The sequence below is a fragment of the Camelus dromedarius genome, chromosome 21 (assembly GCF_036321535.1).
Source record: "Camelus dromedarius isolate mCamDro1 chromosome 21, mCamDro1.pat, whole genome shotgun sequence".
In the NCBI taxonomy this organism is placed as follows: domain Eukaryota; kingdom Metazoa; phylum Chordata; class Mammalia; order Artiodactyla; family Camelidae; genus Camelus; species Camelus dromedarius.
The window spans coordinates 20,447,963-20,468,552 of NC_087456.1; the positions used below are offsets into that span (position 1 = coordinate 20,447,963).

At 32.9% G+C, this 20,590-nt stretch overlaps 1 protein-coding gene across 13 annotated transcripts in view; it reads left to right on the plus strand.

The window, feature by feature from the left end:
• CDC42BPA (CDC42 binding protein kinase alpha) overlaps window positions 1-20,590 on the plus strand; it is a 237,400-nt gene that overhangs the window by 174,198 nt on the left and 42,612 nt on the right. For 3 of the 13 annotated variants that reach the window (XM_031438480.2, XM_031438472.2, XM_031438479.2), the window contains 6 exons: window positions 211-359; window positions 1,906-1,997; window positions 4,140-4,216; window positions 5,254-5,301; window positions 13,015-13,053; window positions 19,995-20,099. In XM_031438480.2, coding sequence (XP_031294340.1) covers window positions 211-359; window positions 1,906-1,997; window positions 4,140-4,216; window positions 5,254-5,301; window positions 13,015-13,053; window positions 19,995-20,099 — 510 coding nt within the window. The remainder of the gene's footprint in view (window positions 1-210; window positions 360-1,905; window positions 1,998-4,139; window positions 4,217-5,253; window positions 5,302-13,014; window positions 13,054-19,994; window positions 20,100-20,590) is intronic. The other 10 variants (XM_010992399.3, XM_031438485.2, XM_031438483.2 and 7 more) reach the window with 6 other exon arrangements.

Here is a 20,590-nt window from a genome sequence, read left to right on the forward strand (position 1 = left end):
ATAAAAAGTTAATGTGTTTATACATGCATCTACAATTATTTCTGAGTTTAATGAAAATTAATATATTTTCACAAGTAATGTTTCTATTTTATTCTGTAATTAAGGAAAGGTAATTCTTTCAGTTAGTTTCCAAATTCACTTATATTACTAAATTTAAATGTTAAAACTAAAATAGAGTGGAGCTAAAAATGCAGTTACATCCTCTCATAGGATATGCCCTGGAAAATGCGTCGTTTTGCAAAACTGGATATGTCAGCTCGATTGGAGTTACAGTCAGCTCTGGATGCAGAAATAAGAGCCAAACAGGCTATCCAAGAAGAACTGAATAAAGTTAAAGCATCTAACATCATAACAGAATGGTAAGATTGAATAATATTGTCCCTCTAGAGTGATTTCTAATTTGGTCCAGTATTTGGAGAGAAGTTACATATTTAGTTCCTTACCTACCACTTTTTTTTTAAGTGATGACCAGAGGAAAAATTATGAAAATTTGAAAATGAGTGGATGCTTTCAGGCCTTGTGTGCAGTGATGGTATTTTAACACAGCTTTGTTTCCATCTGACTCGTCCATAAAGTGGAATTAATAGTACTAATTAAATTTCTATTATTTCCTTTTCCCCTTATTTGTAAAATTTAGTTCTTGCTCAAATTTTACTCCATTAAATCTGAAGTCCTCTCATGTTCAAGAATACCATATTAATATAAAAATGCAGCACAGAGTCAGAACAAATGATAGTCATCTGAAAATTCTGGGTTCTTACTATTTTTTTTTTTTTTTTACAAATGAAGGTTCTAGTGATGGTAAATTTCATAATGGTATAGTGTATTTAAATTATATTTGTTTTTTATGTTCTTTTATGTTTAAAAAAAAAAGGTATATCCTCCACAGTCTCCATGTGGATGAATACATTCCTTCCATTATCACAACAGTGGAACAGATTATACTCTGAATAAATAAATGATAAAGCAAAAATTGTAGCTGAATTGGGTATTAAAATGTTTTAAGAATAAGTCAGTATAGGTAATAATAGAGGAGCAATAGGAAGTTCATGTTACTAATCAAAATATAAATGAAAAAATCCATTCGGTGCTCAGGATACCTTACAAAGCTTACAAAGGCATTTAGTCATGAAAAAAATACAGTCCCCTAAACTCAGTTTTTAATGATATGAAGCCTTAGTCATTAAACTGCAATCATTAATGTTTTGATTTATGTCAGAGGCCAGATACCTGGCACCCCAGATGAATTATAAATTCTTGCTATAAACTATCCAATTGTAAAGTAAGTATGCTTTTCTTAAATGTGCTAGTGTGACATTGAAAATGGAAAAAAAAAACTTTCTGGAGAGTATAAATTGATCTCAACATAAGGAGCTACTACATGTCATTCTCTGTGTTATAATTTGGAATAAGTGTGATCTTTCTTCTTATATTTAAGACATATGAATTTACACATTTGTCTGTAAATTGGGAATATGAGTCAAACTGAAAATTATAAACTTACTTTTGTGATTGTCTATGAAAGAAATCTAACAGAATTCTAATATTAACCTTTGATTTTATGACATTTTTAAATTTAGTAATTTAGCTCAAGACCAGCAACTTTTTCTATAAAATAGTAAATACTTTTTGTAGGCCATATAGTCTCTGTCTACTCAAGTCTGCAGTTGTAGTGCAAAAAGCAGCCTCAGACAGCCTGTAAATGGATGAGCCTGGCTGCATTGCAGTAAAACTTTATTTACGCAAGAGTAGATGACAGGCTGTATTTGTCCTTCCTGTAGTAGTTTGCAGTTTCCTAATTTATCATGACTGACACTTAAACCAAGTAAGTCCAGCTACATATATGATGGCTCACTAACCAACAATATAAATAATGTCATTTTTCCTTTTTTTCCCCTATTTAAGTAAACTAAAAGATTCAGAGAAGAAGAACTTGGAACTACTATCAGAAATCGAACAACTGATAAAGGACACTGAAGAGCTTAGATCTGAAAAGGGTATGGGAATGTGCTTTGCATCAATCAGGACTTAATGTTCTGTTATGAATACATTTTATTACACAAGAATCAGCTTATTGTGTAGGTAGAATTGTTCACATACACAATTCTGGCACTCATTTATGGATGTATATATGCATGTGATACACACATACATACACATAGTTGGTAGACAGGTCTCTTGAGTTTAACTTGATAAACATTTTTTAAAGATTTCATAATAGCAGAAAAACTCACTGTGCCATAAATTTGATGGTTTTTTCAGTGCCATGGACTATTTCATGAACAATATTTTTGTGATTGGAAAAAATTATTTTATCGTTTAGTTTTTTAAAGTCAGAATATTGTAGGTTTTTTGGGGGGGAGGATAATTAGGTTTATTTGTTTTTGGAGGAGGTACTAGGGGTTGAACGCATTCTAACACTTGAGGTCTGCCCTCCCCCAGGGTAGTTGTTTTCCTAGTGGAAGGATCTCTTCTGTGCAGGTATTAGAACTTCATTTTCCTGACACCGTTCCTGACTGAATGCTAGGCTAAGTTAATCGGCTCTGTATTATGCTTATGTGCCTCCCTGTCATTTCCTAGTCCTGTGGCACACAGTAAAGTAAAGTTAGTTGGGTTGCCACATCTGCTTTTAAAATTGTGGAGGAAAGAGGATAATCACACAAAGAGTTGACTTGAAAAGCCATTAAAAGCAGTAGGTGTTCAATAAATTTTTGTTGATTGAATTTCCTAGTGAATAAGAAAGAAAGGAACCCAGAAAAAGTGAATTAGGAACTTAGATTAGGAGCACAAGGCATCATAGTAAAGTGAGAGTCAAGCTCAATATTCATATGTGGAGAGCATAAGGAGCTGCACTATTCAGTGAGTAGAGAAAAAAGAATATATAAGGCAAGGAGGACCTGTGGTCCTAAAGGCAGTTTATATAGAAAAGAGCCCAAAGCAAAGTATGACTTAGTAAAACTCACCAAGTGGTATTGATTTCATCATTTTTAGAATAGATCTAAACTTGTGGAAGAAAAAACAAAGTTTATCACATTATATGTTAACCTATAGCTTTTATTGGGGTTTTGAACATTCCAGTATGATAAAATCTTGCTATATGTTGTAACATGTACTGTATGCTACACTACTTAAAACTATAATTGATACACTATACTACTTAAATAATACAACATAATATTGATATAATGAGGGCAAGGATTTTTTTTTTCTGCTTTATTTACTGTCATATCCCCAGTATCTAGACAAAGTTTGGCAATTAAGAGGGTTTCAATAAGTATTTATTGATGAAATGAATTTCTGAACATACTGATTATCTGGCAACTGTGGTATACTATTAGAGAGTAATATGAAAGTGCACAAATGAGTTACCAGTTCCTAAGGATATGGAGATAAAAAATTTGTATTTCGTTTTTTTCTCCTATTTCTTCCCTAGTATTTATCATTATATGTGTATTTTAAGAATTATTTTGGAAATTATGCATTTAAAGTTAATATCATAGCCAAGAGATATGCATGACATTTTTAAAACTTCTCTGAGAAAAACTAGGGTTTGGTGTCTTCATTCTCCAACCCAGGTTCTTAGACAGATTTTAAAAATTTTACACAATTTCTGTCAATAAAACAATAAATGAAATCAGATTGAGGCCTTGGCAAAAGTTTTTTCATAATTAAATACATTAGTTTTATTGCTAAACTATTTTTTATAAAAGATTATTAATGTTAGTGCATATTATATGCTTGATTAGAGTATTTCAGAACAGAAATCTTGTTTGGTAATAAATGAATTACCTTAGAAAAATTAGACATAACCAGAGCCCTATTTTTAAAAATTTCTCAAATCTACCAGAAGATTTAATGTGCTTTTTGTGGTGTACTATACAGGAAAAGAAATTCAAGAACTCAAGTCTTAAGTCAAGAAGCAAGTATTTCAGGAAACTGATGTAATTTAACTGTTGAGTGATATTCCAAGAAATGCTAATGTATTTTAGTTTTTTAAATATGTGGAGTTAATAATATTGACTGCTTTTAAAATACGGTAATTTTCAGGCAGCCTTTAATAGATGCAGAAAGGAAAGGTTGTCCATGAAAATTAGTTTGAATTGTTCTAGTTTTAAAAAAAAGTTGCTGCTGTCTTCTAGGTATAGAGCACCAAGACTCACAGCATTCTTTCTTGGCATTTTTGAATACGCCTACCGATGCTCTGGATCAATTTGAAGTAAGTATTGAACTTTTCAAATACCCTCTGCGGTCAACGTAAAGTTTACTCTGTGATCTAAAGTTTATTTGCAATAAAACTGTTTTATTGCATCTCATATAAGAGGACCTAGAATCTTATATCAGCAAAAACGTATTAGGGAAGGAACACGTTCTGCAAGCTTATGAAAACTTTAATCACATTTGTATTTAAGAAAAATCTAAGAAAGATCTAAATAAGAGAGTCATTTTAGGGTTAATAGAAATCTCTTCTTTCGAGAAACAGTAGGTGCAGCACAAATCCTAACTTTAAATAATTGTGACACTTTTCTTTTTTCTCCAAAGCATAGAGCCACAATATTAACAAGTGAAAACATAAGGGCTCACAGTAGGGGAATGCTGGTTCTAGTCTCAAATCAATTCAATTTTTTAGACGCATACCAAAGGAATGCTTTTTGTTAAAGTATTCGATAATAATGGAATATTGATTGTATGACTCTGTCATTCTTTGGTTCTTAAATTCTTGGCTAGGAAAAAATATGTAATATAAAGAATATTTTTGTCTCCAAAAATTTAAGTTAGTGATTGTGTCTTTATCAACAAATAATCATATACCTCTGTGCAAGGCACTGTGCTAGGTGCTGGAGATACAGTAGGGACCAAATTGACAAGTACTGCCCCTCAAGAAGCTTACATTCTAGTGGGGACAATTAGAGGCAGAGATTCTGTTGTTTAACTTTTAGTTGTTAATTTCTAAAGTGCTTCCATTTAATTTGATTGTTAATGATTTGCCATGAGGTTCAGTTTATTACATTTTGGGCACAGTATATGAATTATATTTCATTACTTTGGGAAAGGGAAAAAGAATCATTCTTTAAAAAGTAATGAATTTCTAAGTCTCTTGAGAAACAGTGACAGTGACTGCTTTTCTCATTTATTTATTTGAATTAATGTCATTTGCCTTTCAATTGTTTTACAAAATTTTTGATTTATTATTTGTTCTTATTAAATTGCTTCATCCATATTTTCTATTTTTTTATTGCTGTATTCGTTAAATAGGATTCCTTTTCTTCTTCCTCATCTTCACTGATTGATTTTTTGGATGACGTAAGTCTTTGATTTTCAAACCAATGCATCCTTCAGTAAAAGAGATCAGTGAATTGATATGAAGAATTTACCTAGTAATGCAGTCAGTTTTAGAAATATCACACTTGATAATATGTGAGCCAAAATGTGCTCCTTTTTATCTTAAATATAATAAAGAGTTATCATTATTAAACATAATAAAGTAAAAATGTACTTTTAAAATTGCGTTGGCCATCAGAGAATCTCTATATTTCCATTCGTTGCAATAATTCTGAAGACTGGAGTGCTTGTTTGATTATTGTCACTATATAGATATATTGATATAAATAATTGCTCATTTTTGTTTTTCACAGAAATTTCTACTTCATATTTCCCTTTTCTTTTCAGCACTTTACTATTTAGTTTCTATGTTAGTTAAAAATAAACCTCTGGTGGTATAATCAGAAAAAGTGACAAGTTTTATTAAATCTTCCAGTAGATTTTATTGTAACACAATAATTGAGTACAAATCAATTTTTAATGCTGACAGAATTTCTCTTCTAATACGAGAAGTGATTTTAGTTAACATGTACACTATATGCACTATAAATTGACTGCATTATCATTTTCTCTCCTAAATTAATTCTATAGATTTAATAATTTAGAAGTTCCTAATGTATATCGTTCGTTCTCTTTAAAGAAAATACCTGACATATACATTCTCTCTAGTCTTCATTAAATGGCACAGTAATTCTTGTTGTAAAGCATTTTGTTATCCTGTTGAACATACTATCTTTCCAGAAATTGGGAAATAAAATGGTTCAAATGCAAATATTGTGCTTATAACTGTTTTGTAAACCAGGAGAATTCTTTAAATGTTTCATTTTTTTGTGTTTTGTTATATGTAATTCTTATATAAAGAAGAGTATTAAGCATACTTTTCTACTAAAGAAAACTCCTGATCTATAGTTTTGAAGTATTTTAAGTAATTTTTTTATTTCTTTGAAACATTTATACCAATGTATGCACCTTTTCACTCTAAATGGGCACTATTTTATTGTTCTTGAGACAAATAATTATTTTACTTAATTCCACAGTGTGATAAAGAGAGCACTCTCTTGATGTGTAACATTTGATATTATAATCTGCTGTACATTTTACTCTACTAAAATACTCAATATGGTATTTCCATACAGGTGACATTTACCTTAAAATGAATGAGAAGGAAATTTGAACAAATGTTTTAATTGTTCTTTCCACTAGAAAACCGTTTTCACTTTTTTCTTTCTAACGAACTCTTCTCTGCATCCCCCTTTCTCCCAAAGGAATCATAGACTATAAAACACCAGAGTAGTTATTCATTTTGTCAGATAGATTAGCCTTTCTCAGCGGAAGCACCCCTCAGCACACTCCTGCCTCATCTCTGCTCTTCCGCCGCCACCCCGCTGTAGCGTCTGAGGTTCCCACTTTCACTTTTCCTCCAGGAGTATCCTTTCTTACACTTCTATTACTCAGCATGGATTTAGTTCAGACATGCTTCTAAATTGTGAAGCAGTACAAAGGAATTCCTATTATAAACGGGAACTAAGTTCACGTTTAAAAGGCTGCCAAATCTTTATGATTCAGGCTCCAGCTCTTCAAGGGCATAGTTTTTCTCTCATTTGCTTCCTAAGCACTTTTCTCTCAATTTATTGCACTTCAGCAGTTAAGTTGACTCAAATCAAATCTGACTCTACCACTTTCTGGGTGTATAATTTGGAGCAAGTTATCTAACCTTTCTATGCCCCAGTTTGCTCATCTGACAAACAGGGATAATAATAGTACTAATCTCATATGGTTGTTTGAGAATTTAAAGAAACAATATGTGTAATGCCCTCAATAATATTGGTTATTATTTCCTTACTCTTATTGACCAGTTCCTCTCTGTTCCTGTGTTCTCTTTAGCTTCCTTTCTTGTCCAGGAATTCAGTTTCACTTAAGTGCTTTCCTAGACTTCACTACTCAGCCTTCCACTCACCATCAATATGGATCATTATAGTTTCCTCCGTTGAATCACATTACCATTGGAAAATGATTTTTACTCGTCAGGGCAAAGGCCAGCAGTAATTCTCCATTTAAAAAACAACAACTCTGTATTCTTAATTTATATTTGGAGGCATAAAACTCTTATTTCTCTTCATAGTTTATAATTATTACCATCATTCACAGTGTATCGTCCATTTCATCCTCCAGGTCATACTAGAATGGTGTTCTGAATAATGGTATTCAATCTTTGGCATGCTGGGTTCAGCATCCAAGATATTTAGTATAAAACTCAAGTTCTGTAGCTTTCTTTCTCCTAGGCATTTTGATTCCTAAGGAATAAAATAAATCTTGATTGTTCTTTGTGCCAAAACTAGTTAGATTGTTGTGCATGATGTTTATAATATGTGACAGCTGCCTATAGTAAGTAGATTAACTCTTAACTATCCTGTAGAACATATCCTCTGCTCATTCTTTTCTGTTTTCTATCTCATTACTGTAGAAAAGAAAAAGATTATGTTGAAGACCTAAAATTGAATTGCAGTTGGAATTTGTAGGTATAGGAAGGCATAAGGTTAGTTTTAAGCAAAATTGCACAAATCAAGTTTTCCCTTGGTGTCCACACATCATTGACCTTCTCCATCTGCCCCTAGTAGCCTAATGCCCTCATACTGCCTGCCCAGTTCTTCAGAGTTTTACCACCAGTGTGTCCCCTCCTCCAAAGTTACCTTCTACTTTTTACCTTAACCCTCCCATACAGGCCTATTAAATCTATAATTCCTTTACTTAAAACAGTGCACCTAATCACTCTCCTACCCCTGATTTTTCCTCCATATATTTTGCCTATTAATTCAAAATTCAAATGAATGCTAGGATTTGGGGCAATATGAAAAGACATTTGGGGCAATGTGGGAAGACATTCGGGGCAAGATGCTTTCCTTTTAAGCTACACTGTTTGGACAACTCTTGGCAGAAGAGAAAGCATATGTGATACCAGTCCCTTCCTTCCCTCTGATTCAGGCAAAGCAGACTACGTTCTCAGCACTCTGCTTCTGTAAGCAGGAGAACTTAGGCATTTAGGCTTTTCTAAATGAAGGATAATAGACTTTTGAAGGAGAAAAGAACCTTAGGAAATCTTTAGTCCGGTGGTTTTAGTCATTATTTGCCACGACACTCCCACTAATAAAATAGATATGTTACTCTTCCATTAGTGAGAATGACTTTTTAGGGTTCTCAGTCTTTGGGGGACTAGGGAAGTGTTGATAAAGAGGTAATGTATAACATTCTTTAGGGCAGGTAAAAGGGGTTTTAGGAGAAACTGAGACCATTTTGATAAGTGATCTCTTGGGTAAGGTATTTGCATATGAGATTTTAAGACAGCAGTGGAACAGATACCAGGATCCCATCTGCTGTGGAAATTATTTCCTCTTTTACCCTCATCTTTCTTCTCACCCCCACATGCCCAATCTAGACTGCCTGTGATTACTGCATATTAGGCCCAGCTTCATCCTCCAGGTAACAGGTAGGGAGCAAATGGAGCACAGCAGCTTGGGTTTTCCCCCATCTGTTCCCTGCATTCCCATGGTAACAGATCTAGGGATCATCAGACCAAGCTTACAGGAACTTTCCCTTCTGTTCAGTTTATTTTTTTCTTTTCAAATGAACCCAAAAAATGCTTGACTTGACTGTATTAAAGGGAATACTAATTACAGTTATATAAATGAAGTAGTTGCTGTTTATATTTGATAAACATACTGTCATATATTAAATATATGCCAGGCAAGTTTTGAGTTTTATTAAATTACAATTCTATACTCTGTTCATTTAGCCTAAGTTCACAAAAATGGAAATTGTCCACTTATCTGGCAAATGAGAACGTATCAACTTGCTTTTTGGAGATTGTCTTACTCTAGTGTACTGAAGAAAGAGTAAATCAAGGAGTTAAAGCTCCAGGATGAAAAGGTCAGACATAAAGGAATAAAGATAGTACTTATAGTCCAACTGCCCAGGCCTCCTAATATTCTGTTCTTTTCTTGGATTCTGGTGTATTAAGAGAAGAACAGTCTGAGCATATTGGCAGGCTGAGTTCCACTCTTGGTTTTGGCCTCATATAAAATCTTAACTAAGGCTTCCCAGAACACTTACTATCAGTCCTGGCTCCTAACTTCCTTCATTCACCTCTTGTTTTTAACATTGTTCTCTCCCCTGGCTTCTTTCCTGTTGTCTCGTAACCAATCACAGAAATCTGAGGCTTGGCAGCATAGTTTTAGCTGTATCTGGGAAAAGTTCATTATACATGAGAATCAATGGAAGATGAAATTCTAAAATGTGCATTGTAAAGATTTTTTAATCCTATGACCAAAGCTAGGCCTAGATCCTTCTGAGTAATTATGGCATTCCTATAATTTCCTCCTTCAATTCCTGTTTTTTAAAACTTCCACATATTAAGTACAACCTGACTTGAAACTCTCACATTTCAGAAGATTGTCATATATAGTCCTTCTCTAATTTAGGCAATATGTTATATTGTATATTATATATCATATATTATAATATATTTGGTCAATCTAGAGGGAGCGAACCATAACTACATAGTCTTTTACCTCTTCAGTGTTTTATTAAATAAGACCTCTGAAATTCATTAATTGAACCTTAAAATCTATTAGCCAAATTATGTGTCCATAAGATAGCTTAACTTCTTTTGGTTTCTGTATATGTGCTTACTTCCATAATCAGCCTTAAAGTTCTGTGTGGCAATTTATAAACCTACGTTTAAAGCCATATTTTTAAATGGTATATGATTGAATGTTAAGAAAATGTACTGGTTTTCAGTGCTTGCTATGAAATCAATTTCAGTATTTATAGAAAACCATGATGTGTTTGGGTGTGTGCAAGAGACTGTATCTGTGTTTTACTCTAATTGCACCATCAGGAAAGTGTAATTTGCCCTTTTCTACTGAAAACATAAAAAATAGTCTAATTTCTCAGTAGCCACTTGGGTAAGAACATTATTACAATGGTGATTTAGTATCTCCGTTAGCTTAGTGTTAAATGCCAGCTTAGACAGCGTGTTGTCCTTCATATACAAAAACAGTTTTGAGACACATTTTGACTTGCTTTTGGTATAGTGGTAGTATATTTACTTTGAGCTGTTCATTCTCTGTTTCATGGTTTTAACACATTCTAGACTTTTGTCGAGGAGTATGGATAGCCGAAAAGTAAGAGTTTTTCTATGTTAAATATTTTCATGCTTTTTATATGTGTGGTACTCTAGTGTGCAGAGTAGTAGATACTAAGATAAATTAGACATAGAAGTAGACCTCAAAATCCTTATTATTAAAAAATTAAATAGAGTTATATGAAGTATAAAATGATAAATGCCATAAGAAATATTTGGGTTAAATATTACGGAACTTCAGAAGGAATCATTCAATATTTATTAAGAATTTTTAAATTTACAAGCTTTACGCTAAGCATAATACAATATTTTCTACTCTTAAGTATCTGAGTCTTGTGGAAAAGAAGCATCTAAACAAGTAATTGTAACACCAATGAAGTACAATAGTAAAAGATATGGGCTGCATATTATGACAGTATAAAGGAGAAATTATGGAGTTTAGATTTAATCAGTCCCATGTGTAATAATTATTAAAAGGTTTAACAGAGAAAAAAGGTGACCAGCTTCATTTTGGACAAGTTAAGCTTGAGATGCCTGAGAGATATCCATGTGGAGATGTCTATTAGATACTTTTCTAGATAAGTCAGAAGTTTAAGGAAAAGGAGTGAACTGGCAATAGAAATTTGGAAATAATGAGCCTAGTTGAAAGTAAATCGAGATCTCCCAGCAAGAGATTGTGGCAGGAGAAAAGTAGTGAGTCAGAACAGAAACCTGGGGATCTCTCACATTGAGAAGGGGATGGACGAATAGGACTCCACAAAAGAGAAGTAGGAGCAATGGCCGCAGGAGGTGAAGTTAATCAGGAAAGTGTCATGTCACAAAAACTGAGGGAGCACGGATTTTTTAGGAGGGAATGGTCAGCAGCCTCAGGTACAGCCAAGATGTCTAGTACCATAGGACAAACAGGAAATGCTGATCCTACCAGCATTTCATTAGAGCAGTTCAAGCAGAAGCCAAATTGTACTGTATTGAGAAGTGAATTGAAACTCTTGGAAGTAAAGACTGATTATACCATTTTGGGAAGTCTGACTGAGAAGGTTTGAATTCCATCTCCACCACTGTTTTGTGACCTGTTGCAGGTTAATCTGTTTCCTTCATGTTTAAATGGGGATCATAATACCTACCTTACAGGCTGTCTATGAGAGTTAAAAGAGTTAATATATATAAAGCATTTTGAAAAGTACCTATGTATATTTTACACATGACAAATGTTAGCTATTATCATTATTAAGGAGAAGACGGGAGAGATTAAATGTTAGCTAGCGGAAGGGTGGGGGATGGAATTGTTTGTTTGTTTGGTTTGGGAGAGTGTGGAGGGAGACAGATACTTCGTATTAATAACTGAAGGAATATAACCGGGTTTGAATCTGAGACTTTAGCCAGTACCAGAAGACTGACTGGACTAAGGTGAACCTGTTTAGAAATCTGCAGACCTGCAGATCCTGGTTTGCTATTAACTCCTTGGGAGACCGTGTTCAAGTCACCTTCCATACCAGTTTCCTATAGAAAGAAAGAATAGTTCCTGTTTACCAATCTGCCAGAGTTTGGGACAGAGAAAACTGATAATCTTGAGTGATGTTTCCTATCCTTGAAGTTTTCTCTGAAATTTCTGTAAGTCCTGTAGACTCAGTTTATAAATTCCATCTTCTAGGTCCGCATAAAAATCTTGAACTTCCTCCTCTAGGTTCCCATACAATCTTTGTACATATCCTCATTATAGCATTTGTCACATTGTTTATGGCTTGATGTCTTCCCCACTAGTCTGTGAACTGCCATGCCCTCTTTTATCTGTTAAGTACCTGACTTATTGTAAACCCTCAGTAAATATCAGGTTGGATTGAATGTAGGAAATTGCCTGAATTGTACATATGGTTTATATTTGTGAGGCTCTATTGCTTGAGCATCACAAATTTCAAAAACTTGAAAAATATTTTTGTATAATTATTATCTACTATTGTTATTGTTACTCTTTCCTATTACTTAATTCTTTAATGTCAGAAAGGTGAAGGTGCCTCTTTTGATTTAGCCTAGTATCTAGTTAGGATGGACAGTATTGTTGAAGTAACTGTTTCAGAAGTATTGATTCACCATGAAGAATTCTAAAAGCCTAACTTAGCTCTTATCATTTAAAAGAATCATCTTTGAAAACAGAATTTGGTAGATAAATGTCTGAAGCAAGACTAGTTAATTAAATATTTTATTAAACACTAACTAGCACTAAATCAGAATTGTTTAGATCCTTTTTGTGCTCCCGTATGGTTGCCACTACCAGCCTTTACAGAAAAAAAAATTGACCATAGCTTGATGGAGTATTATTTGGTGGGTCACTGCGCAAGGTCCAATGGAAATTTTGTTACCACTCTTAGACCTAGCCTGAGCAACTATTTCTTTACATTCCTATTTTCCAGTTTTTCCTGAAAATACATGTATTTTCAACCTATCAAAAATGTCTTTATATGTCTGTTTATATATTTTGTCTGTTAATACAGTATTAGTCATTGAGAATCATGTGTGTAAGTTATTTGTAACGTAGTATTCTCCTTTCTTTGTTGAAGCGCTCTCCATCCTGTACTCCAGCTAGCAAAGGCAGACGTGTAAGAGACTATTGCACCTTGTGTGCCATTCCGATGCCCTCTACCCTCTTATCCTTTTTGCCTGTGGTTGCAGTACATGCTAATGTTTTGTGATGTATTATTACATTTATTGCATGCTTTGTGCTGCTGCTCCTGCTATTGCTATTCTGCTTTTCTGTATTTTCTTTCCTTTTCTTTTTCTTTTTTGGCTTTGGCCGCAAAGCTTTAGGAATGTTGATATAAATTTCTGTAACCAAACTACTGAAACTTTAAGGTATCTTTTTTTATTTTGATTGGGTAAAATTTTGATCCTAAAGTATACTTCCAAATTGGTCACGTACAAAGTAAATTAGTTTCTAAGTAACAGTCTGATGTAAGCAATTATGTTGAGAGTCTTAGAAATTTTAATTATGTAGAAAGAAAAATTGATAATTCATATTATGCAAAACTCAAAAAAGATTTGGGACAAGTTACTGACTCTAAGTTTATATAAATCAGTTCTGGAGAAATCTTTGATTTTTTTTATGTAGTTCAAAGTAATATGCCCAAATATCTTATATTTATAGATTTGAGGCAATGATGTTGGTAATAAGTCATTTATGGTCTAAGATATTGCCAAGATTTTTAAAATATTTATAGCATTCTCAGTATATGTACTGACAACAAACTATAAATATCTTCGTATGCTAAGGCTCGGTCAGTGTTTCTCAGTCTTAAATGGGTCAGCCTGTATCCTGCAAGATTCTGATATGCCTAGAATGGGGAACCTATTTGTGAAAAGGTCTCAAATTTTTCTAAACCAGCCTCCACCCCAGCACCCATATACATACATACATTCAGACTCACTAGTTGAGAAGCAATGGGCTAGCTGACACTCTTTGCTCTGGTTTTCATGTGCAGTGTAAGTAATAACATTTAAAAGGAGAATCTGTGATAGACACAGGTTTTAAATTTTCACTTGTCAGCTTCATGATTATTGATGTTAATCAACACCTTATATCCAGACTTCTTGGACTGGGAAAATTCTAAATCAGGGAACGAATGAGAACCAGTAGAGTGACCCACTGCATACTGTGCTGTTATCTTTCTGGTGTGATGGAGAGTTGATTGTAAAATTAACATGATTAGCCCTAATATAGCACATATTTCCAAACTACTGTCTAAAAATGAATAAGCAATTCAGATACCGGTGGTATGGCCAGTAGAACCCCAACTTTCAACTGATACCTCATTAATTGATGAAGTTTATGAAAAGATTGCTGGTCAGCTGACTTACTGATTATTTTGACATTTGTAGAGAGTTAAAACCATTGAGTATTTGGATTTATCCAATCTGAGTATGTGTTAATTATATCATGTAACCTCATGAAGGGAAGACCAAAATGTTGTTGCCCAGTTATGTTAGGTTCAAATCATCAGGCTGTGAATTGACTACATTTTTAGCTCTGTTTTTGAATAAGATTATCGTTCACAGAGGTTTTGTTTTTCTGGTTCAGTTTATCGTAGATTAATCATGTCTCTTGCCTTGTAGACTTGTAGGGCTTTGGCCACCCAGGATATTTATATGAGTCTGAAACAAGGAAGACTTTCTGAGGGAAACAGCTGTTATAAGGCCCCTGCTCTTTAGTCTGTGTTATTCTAAATTATAAATGTATTTATTCTGTAGGATATAAACAAGCCACACTTAACCAGAGCCTTTTGACTTATAATTATATGTGATTTTTTTAATGCAGATGTGATAGGCTTGGTAATTTGCTTTCCAGGCTTCCTTTAATTTTTTTTATTTATTGAGTTATTGACAGATAAGAAGCTACTGAAAAGTGGTAATGTTTATGAGGAAGATGATTGAAGAATTACCAATTTTTCAACAGTTAATAACAGAATAGTGAGGAACCTCACTAGTTCCTGGGAACATCCATATATTGAGTAGGACACAAATAGTTACCATTCCTAACAGTGGCCTTGAATCTAACAATGGCATACAATTTTATGTTACATAGTGTGTTTTTAGATAAGAAATATATAATACTGTCATAAATTTAAAATTCTCTAAGTGACTGTGAAATGTCATATAAGTTGAGGTATATATTTTTATTTCCAATGTGCTCTAAAGCCTCATTTAAAATTTGAATATTTATGTTCTTTATAAGTGGTGGTGTTTAATTAATTACAGTATAAGAAAGATTTGTTATTAATATTATTGTTAATGTCTGAATATGAGTGACTGTGGAAAGGTTCGTAGGGTTTTCACTAACAGTGAGAAATAATGAGTGTCTTTTAGATAATTCCTTTAGAGTTTAAAGCAGAGCTAACTTTCTTTTATGTTTTTTTAAGAAAATCTGTGAATTCTCCAAAGTAGGTATTCAAATCAGTAAATTGAAAATAAGGAGAAATTTTCATAAAAAGAAATGTATTATTTGTAACTAATAAGATTACATTTATTAGTCATAACCTTCAGTAACTTATGATTTGTTTTCAAATGATAAGATATATTTACTGTTGTCCAGATGATATAGTATAATACTGTTTTTTAGTCATAAGCTTAATTAACGAAAATAACTTTATCACTAAAAGTTTGAGTTTATAAAGTGTTTCTGAATATAAAAAAATTGGATTTCTTGCCACTTTGTTTCCAAAATACTTCTAGCTATAAAGAAAATTGATGGAAATTGGATTTTTTCTATTAGAGTTTTGTATTTACCAATACGAAACATGTTAGATGTAAGCTATTTTTTAATCTATATCAAGTCCATATCCAATCTTGGTATCTTTTTATTGTAAAACCAGTTTTCTTATACAGATGTTTTGCTACTTGCATTTGCTCAAATCTATAATTATTCTTAGAATAGAAAAGACCCATGGAGACATATTCAAAATAAGTAATTTTGGTCTTTATTATTTATAGGAGGACCATACTGCATAATTTGAGAAATTCTTGATTAGTGGGTTATCTAAAAATCAAATCTGAGCCAGGGCAGGAGAAAAACTTCTATTTTACCATACTGCTCTAAAAATACATTTTGTGGCTCATTCAGTAGAGAAGTCCTAATAAACTCAGGAAATGCTATGGACTTTTTCTACATGATAATGTTATGCATTGTGGACAGAATGCTGATATTCAGTTTTTCTGCCTTTTTTTTCCCAAACAGTAGATCAGTAAGAAAAATGACATCATAGTAGATGTTTCTAATGCCTATTCATCAGAATAACTCCTTAAAGCATGTTTACTTAGAAGAAAGAATTAGTTAACCAAAAAATAGGAAAAAAAAGTCACATTTACATAAAGATGTTCCTTATTTTTCTCAGTAGATTGCTGTTTAGAAACATTAAATGAATTGCTTATACTATTTATTTAAGATTTGTTTCCAAGATCTTCCTTTGGATAATCACAAAATATAATATATGTCCAATTAATACTAGCTATTTATTGTTTTCATTATTATTTATTATTATTTCCATAATCTTAAACCCAATTATGAATTATAATATCTCTACTATTTATGTATGTCATATTTATTAGCTTTTCCTGAATTATTAATTCAAGTCTTTGCTTACATTTAATGCTATAATTTTTTATAACCCAAAGAATTTTCTAACTTCCTTGGCTTTAATGTAACAATGATTATATTTGCTTCAAAGGTAAAAATAACTAATATGCTATTAATCAATTGCTTTGCTGTCATATATCTGAATCATTGCCAGTTAATTATTAAAATTAATTTTAGGCTATCTGTAAATCCTGGCATATAGTCATTAAGTATTCTGAAAGTTTAGTAAAATTAATTATTTTTTAGTGGATAGAATAAACCATCAATTATAAATGCATTTGTAAGCATGTAATTATGGAGAAAATTAGTAACATCTTGAAAGCCATGGTCGTGTTGGTGATCATTAACACTTTGATGACGAAAATATGTTAAGTGCTATTGTATTTTTCTTGTTATTGGTAACCTCTTTTAAGATACTGTTAACACAGGTAGTAATCCAGAAAGGAAATAAAGTATTAGTCTATTAATCTAATTAGCTGTTAGCTTCTACTAGAATCTTCTAAAACACCTGGAAATTTTTTTAAAGTTTGATATTCAAAACTTTTTTGCCATGAGTTTATTCATCTTTACCAAACTTTTGTGTCCTTGTCTTTATGAGAAACACACTTGGAAACTAAAGTGGTAATTTTTAAACTTCACTTATATATGCATGGGTTTTTTTAAATCTCAGTATCATTGTAAATGGCATAGTTCAACTCTTTAATATGGTCAGTTAATACCATCTCAAAATATTATTTTAATATTTCTTATTTTTAATTTTATTTAACAAAACTAACTTGATTTTGTTCAGTCTCTGGAATCTATTTTTGCTTTAAGAGCATAAAGCTCCAAAAAACTAGTGTGGGAATTTTCGTTATTCTGTTTGGCTACGATTAGGATGGTTTATTTTTTAAATTTAAATGTTTTATACTTCTAAATAACCAATTTTAACCTCCTTCAGCTAAGAAAAGCATTTAAAAGTTTATCCTCATTTCTGTTGTTTTCTTTCATTTTATTGATGAGTAAAAACTTGTTAGGAGAAAAAGATTTATAAAATGACAGTAATTCTTCAGAAGGGCCAGTGAAGTATGCACTAAAAGCCTCAGTCATTCCTTAAAAATCACTGATTTGTGTAATCACAGATTAAACTGTGGTAGTTTTTCTTTGCCAGTATCACATTGTCATAATGTCGCATTTTCGTAGGGTCATGAAACATGCTAGTAAATGTTTTGATGACCAACATGATTTTTAGAATTGGCGATTTTCTTGAGTAAACTTCCCATTAAAGTATGTATTGGCAAAATGGCTTTAAGGCAGTGTATTCTAATTTCAGCAAAAGAAAGTATACAAAACAATATGCTCAACTTCCATCAGCATGTCTTCACATGGCACCAAAAACGGGCCTGCTTTAAAATTTTAGCCAGTATTATTGGAAACAACAATCTCTTGCCTTTCCCATTGTTGAAGAGTTTTTGAAGTAGTTGGACCTAAAGGTACAAAGCCACTATATTAACTATATTAATTTTCTCCTGCCAGAAAATTTTCATGGTCTTGCTCACTGTCTTATTTTAAAATCTACTTCGACTAATACAGAACCAAATTGTTTCTGAATTCTATTACTTTTTTTTTTAACATAGCATTAGGCTTCACATAGGAACTTTTGATTTTATGCCTTTTAATTAAGCTATGGGTAAAAAGCTTTTGTATGACAAGTCAGAATCTTACATTTTCTTAAAATAACCCAATTTTGTACACATAGCAAATCCCGTACTTGGACACTTCTTTAAAACTTGATGAGATCATTAACTCTAGATTATTTGAGTCAGTTTTAAATTCTTATTAGTATAAAATATATCAATAATGCTTTGCTTATCAATTCCATTTTAACTGAACCCACTCCCCCTCGGACTTTTATTCAGCTTGCAATTTATATAATCTTAGGGAAACGAGAAGGAGATTTTTAGAAAATAAAAGACATTTCTGCCTTATTCTCAGTGTAGAGTCATATTTCAGATTAACAGTTTAGACCGTAAGCCTACTCCATGGCTCTCCTTCAGTGAAATTATAAACTGGGCAAAATTTGTCTTGGGTCCCATTTTCTTCTTTCTTTGGCTCTCCTATTCCTGATCAAAGTTTATTGTCAACCTCCATGATCACTAAATTGCTTTGAATACCTCTGCTGTAGAGATGCCTTGATACCACAAAAAGAGTACTGAGTTTGGAGTCAAGAGACAGAATTCAGGCCTGGCTCTCCCATCTCATAAGGCATGCTAGTCTTATGAAATAAGCTACATCACACACAGAGAGCTGACATACAGCTGGTGTGTATCAGTTCAATAACTCCAGTTTTTTAAATATGAATTACTTCCCTAGCTGTTAGTACATAGGTGCTGCTCCAAGTCCCCTAGCTGCCCTTAATGAAACCATTTCTCTCCCCACTTCTCTTGAATCCAGGAGCTGAAGGCTTAAAACCTGACTGGTGTCCATGTTAGTCAGCCCCACTAAAGTCTTGCCTTGTGGTTAGCCAGATTACCTGCCCATGCCCACCACCCCAGGAGGCCACAGGTGGGCACCAGCAATGGGTTGCTCCAGTGTTTGCTGGCCTACTAGCCAGTGCCTAAAACAGTAACCATAATAATAATAAAGAAAAACTTAAAAACATTTTAAGTTCATATTTAAAATTTTTAAGCTGATTGCTCCTTTTATTGATTTGTAAATCAATAAATGCTGATTTACAATTAATGCTAATCTAAGCATTGTTCTTGCTGTACAACATATTTGAAACAAATACCTTAACCTTTCCAAATTGCCTTCATTCCAGTTCGTTTAAAAAACCCAATCCTGATAATTTTGAAAATTGCCACACTGAATATATCATCAATCAGTGTGCTCCATAGGATCTGTTATGCTGAATTTTAATCCACAGCATTTTCAGTTTCTAAAAACACTAGGTTGAAAGGGTGCAACTGAATATAAATTCTGGTATTTCTACTGCTGCAAAATAAAAAGGGAATTTAATACAGTGACAAGAACTGATAGGTTAGTTTCTTTTACTTTGAACTTACGCTTGGTAGAGAACCAAATTTCATTCTTACTAAAGACAAAATTATCCCTATTAAGTACTCTGCATGTATTTCACAGGTCTGATTTATTTTGTATAATACAAGTAAAGAACATACAGTAGCTCAAAGTAAGAGCTCAAGGGTGAAGATTGTAGCATTTTGTTAACCATTGTTAACCTCTGTTTACATTAAAGCTAGTGATTATGCTTTTGTATAATGACACATCCCTAATGTGAATATTCAAATTACAGTTTATTATCCTCCTTTCTCAGGAAATGTTGTCGTGATCATGCCTTACAGAAATTTACTAAGAGCTGCACATTGTTTAAAAGTGATTTCTTGGGTTTCTGTTTTTCCTGACTTATTTTCCTAGACTGATCCCGTTGAGAACACATATGTACGGAATCCGAACGTCAAGTTTTACATCCAGTCGAGGTCCACATCTCCTTCCACATCTAGTGAAGCTGAGCCAGTTAAGGTGCCTCATTGGAGCAGTCTTGCTCCCCGACTTTTCACTTGTGTCAGGAAAGAGGGACTTGCAAAAACAAGTGAAATCTGATTTTCTTCTTTTAATCAGATGTATTGTGTAGTAAGTCACAGTATATTGGAGATCATTACATTTGATTGATAATATAGATAGGATTATAAAACTAAAGCAGAAAATGGTCCCCCAAAATTCAACCTGAAATAGACAAAAATTTTATTTAATTTTAAGAGTAGTCTTTATTTTAGATTAAGAGCTGTATAGTACAGAAGACAGAGTTATGTTAATTTTGGAGTTATCAGATACAGACTGTAGGCATGTGGCAGTGTCAGGTGCATTCTCACATTTTAATCCTTTCAATAAATCTAATCAGACATGACATAACTGTTACTTCGTAAGTAGAACTTAAACTTAACCACTGCTAGCAACTGAATGGTTTATTCTGCTAATCAGCAACAGGCATTTAACCAAATGATGCTTCTTAA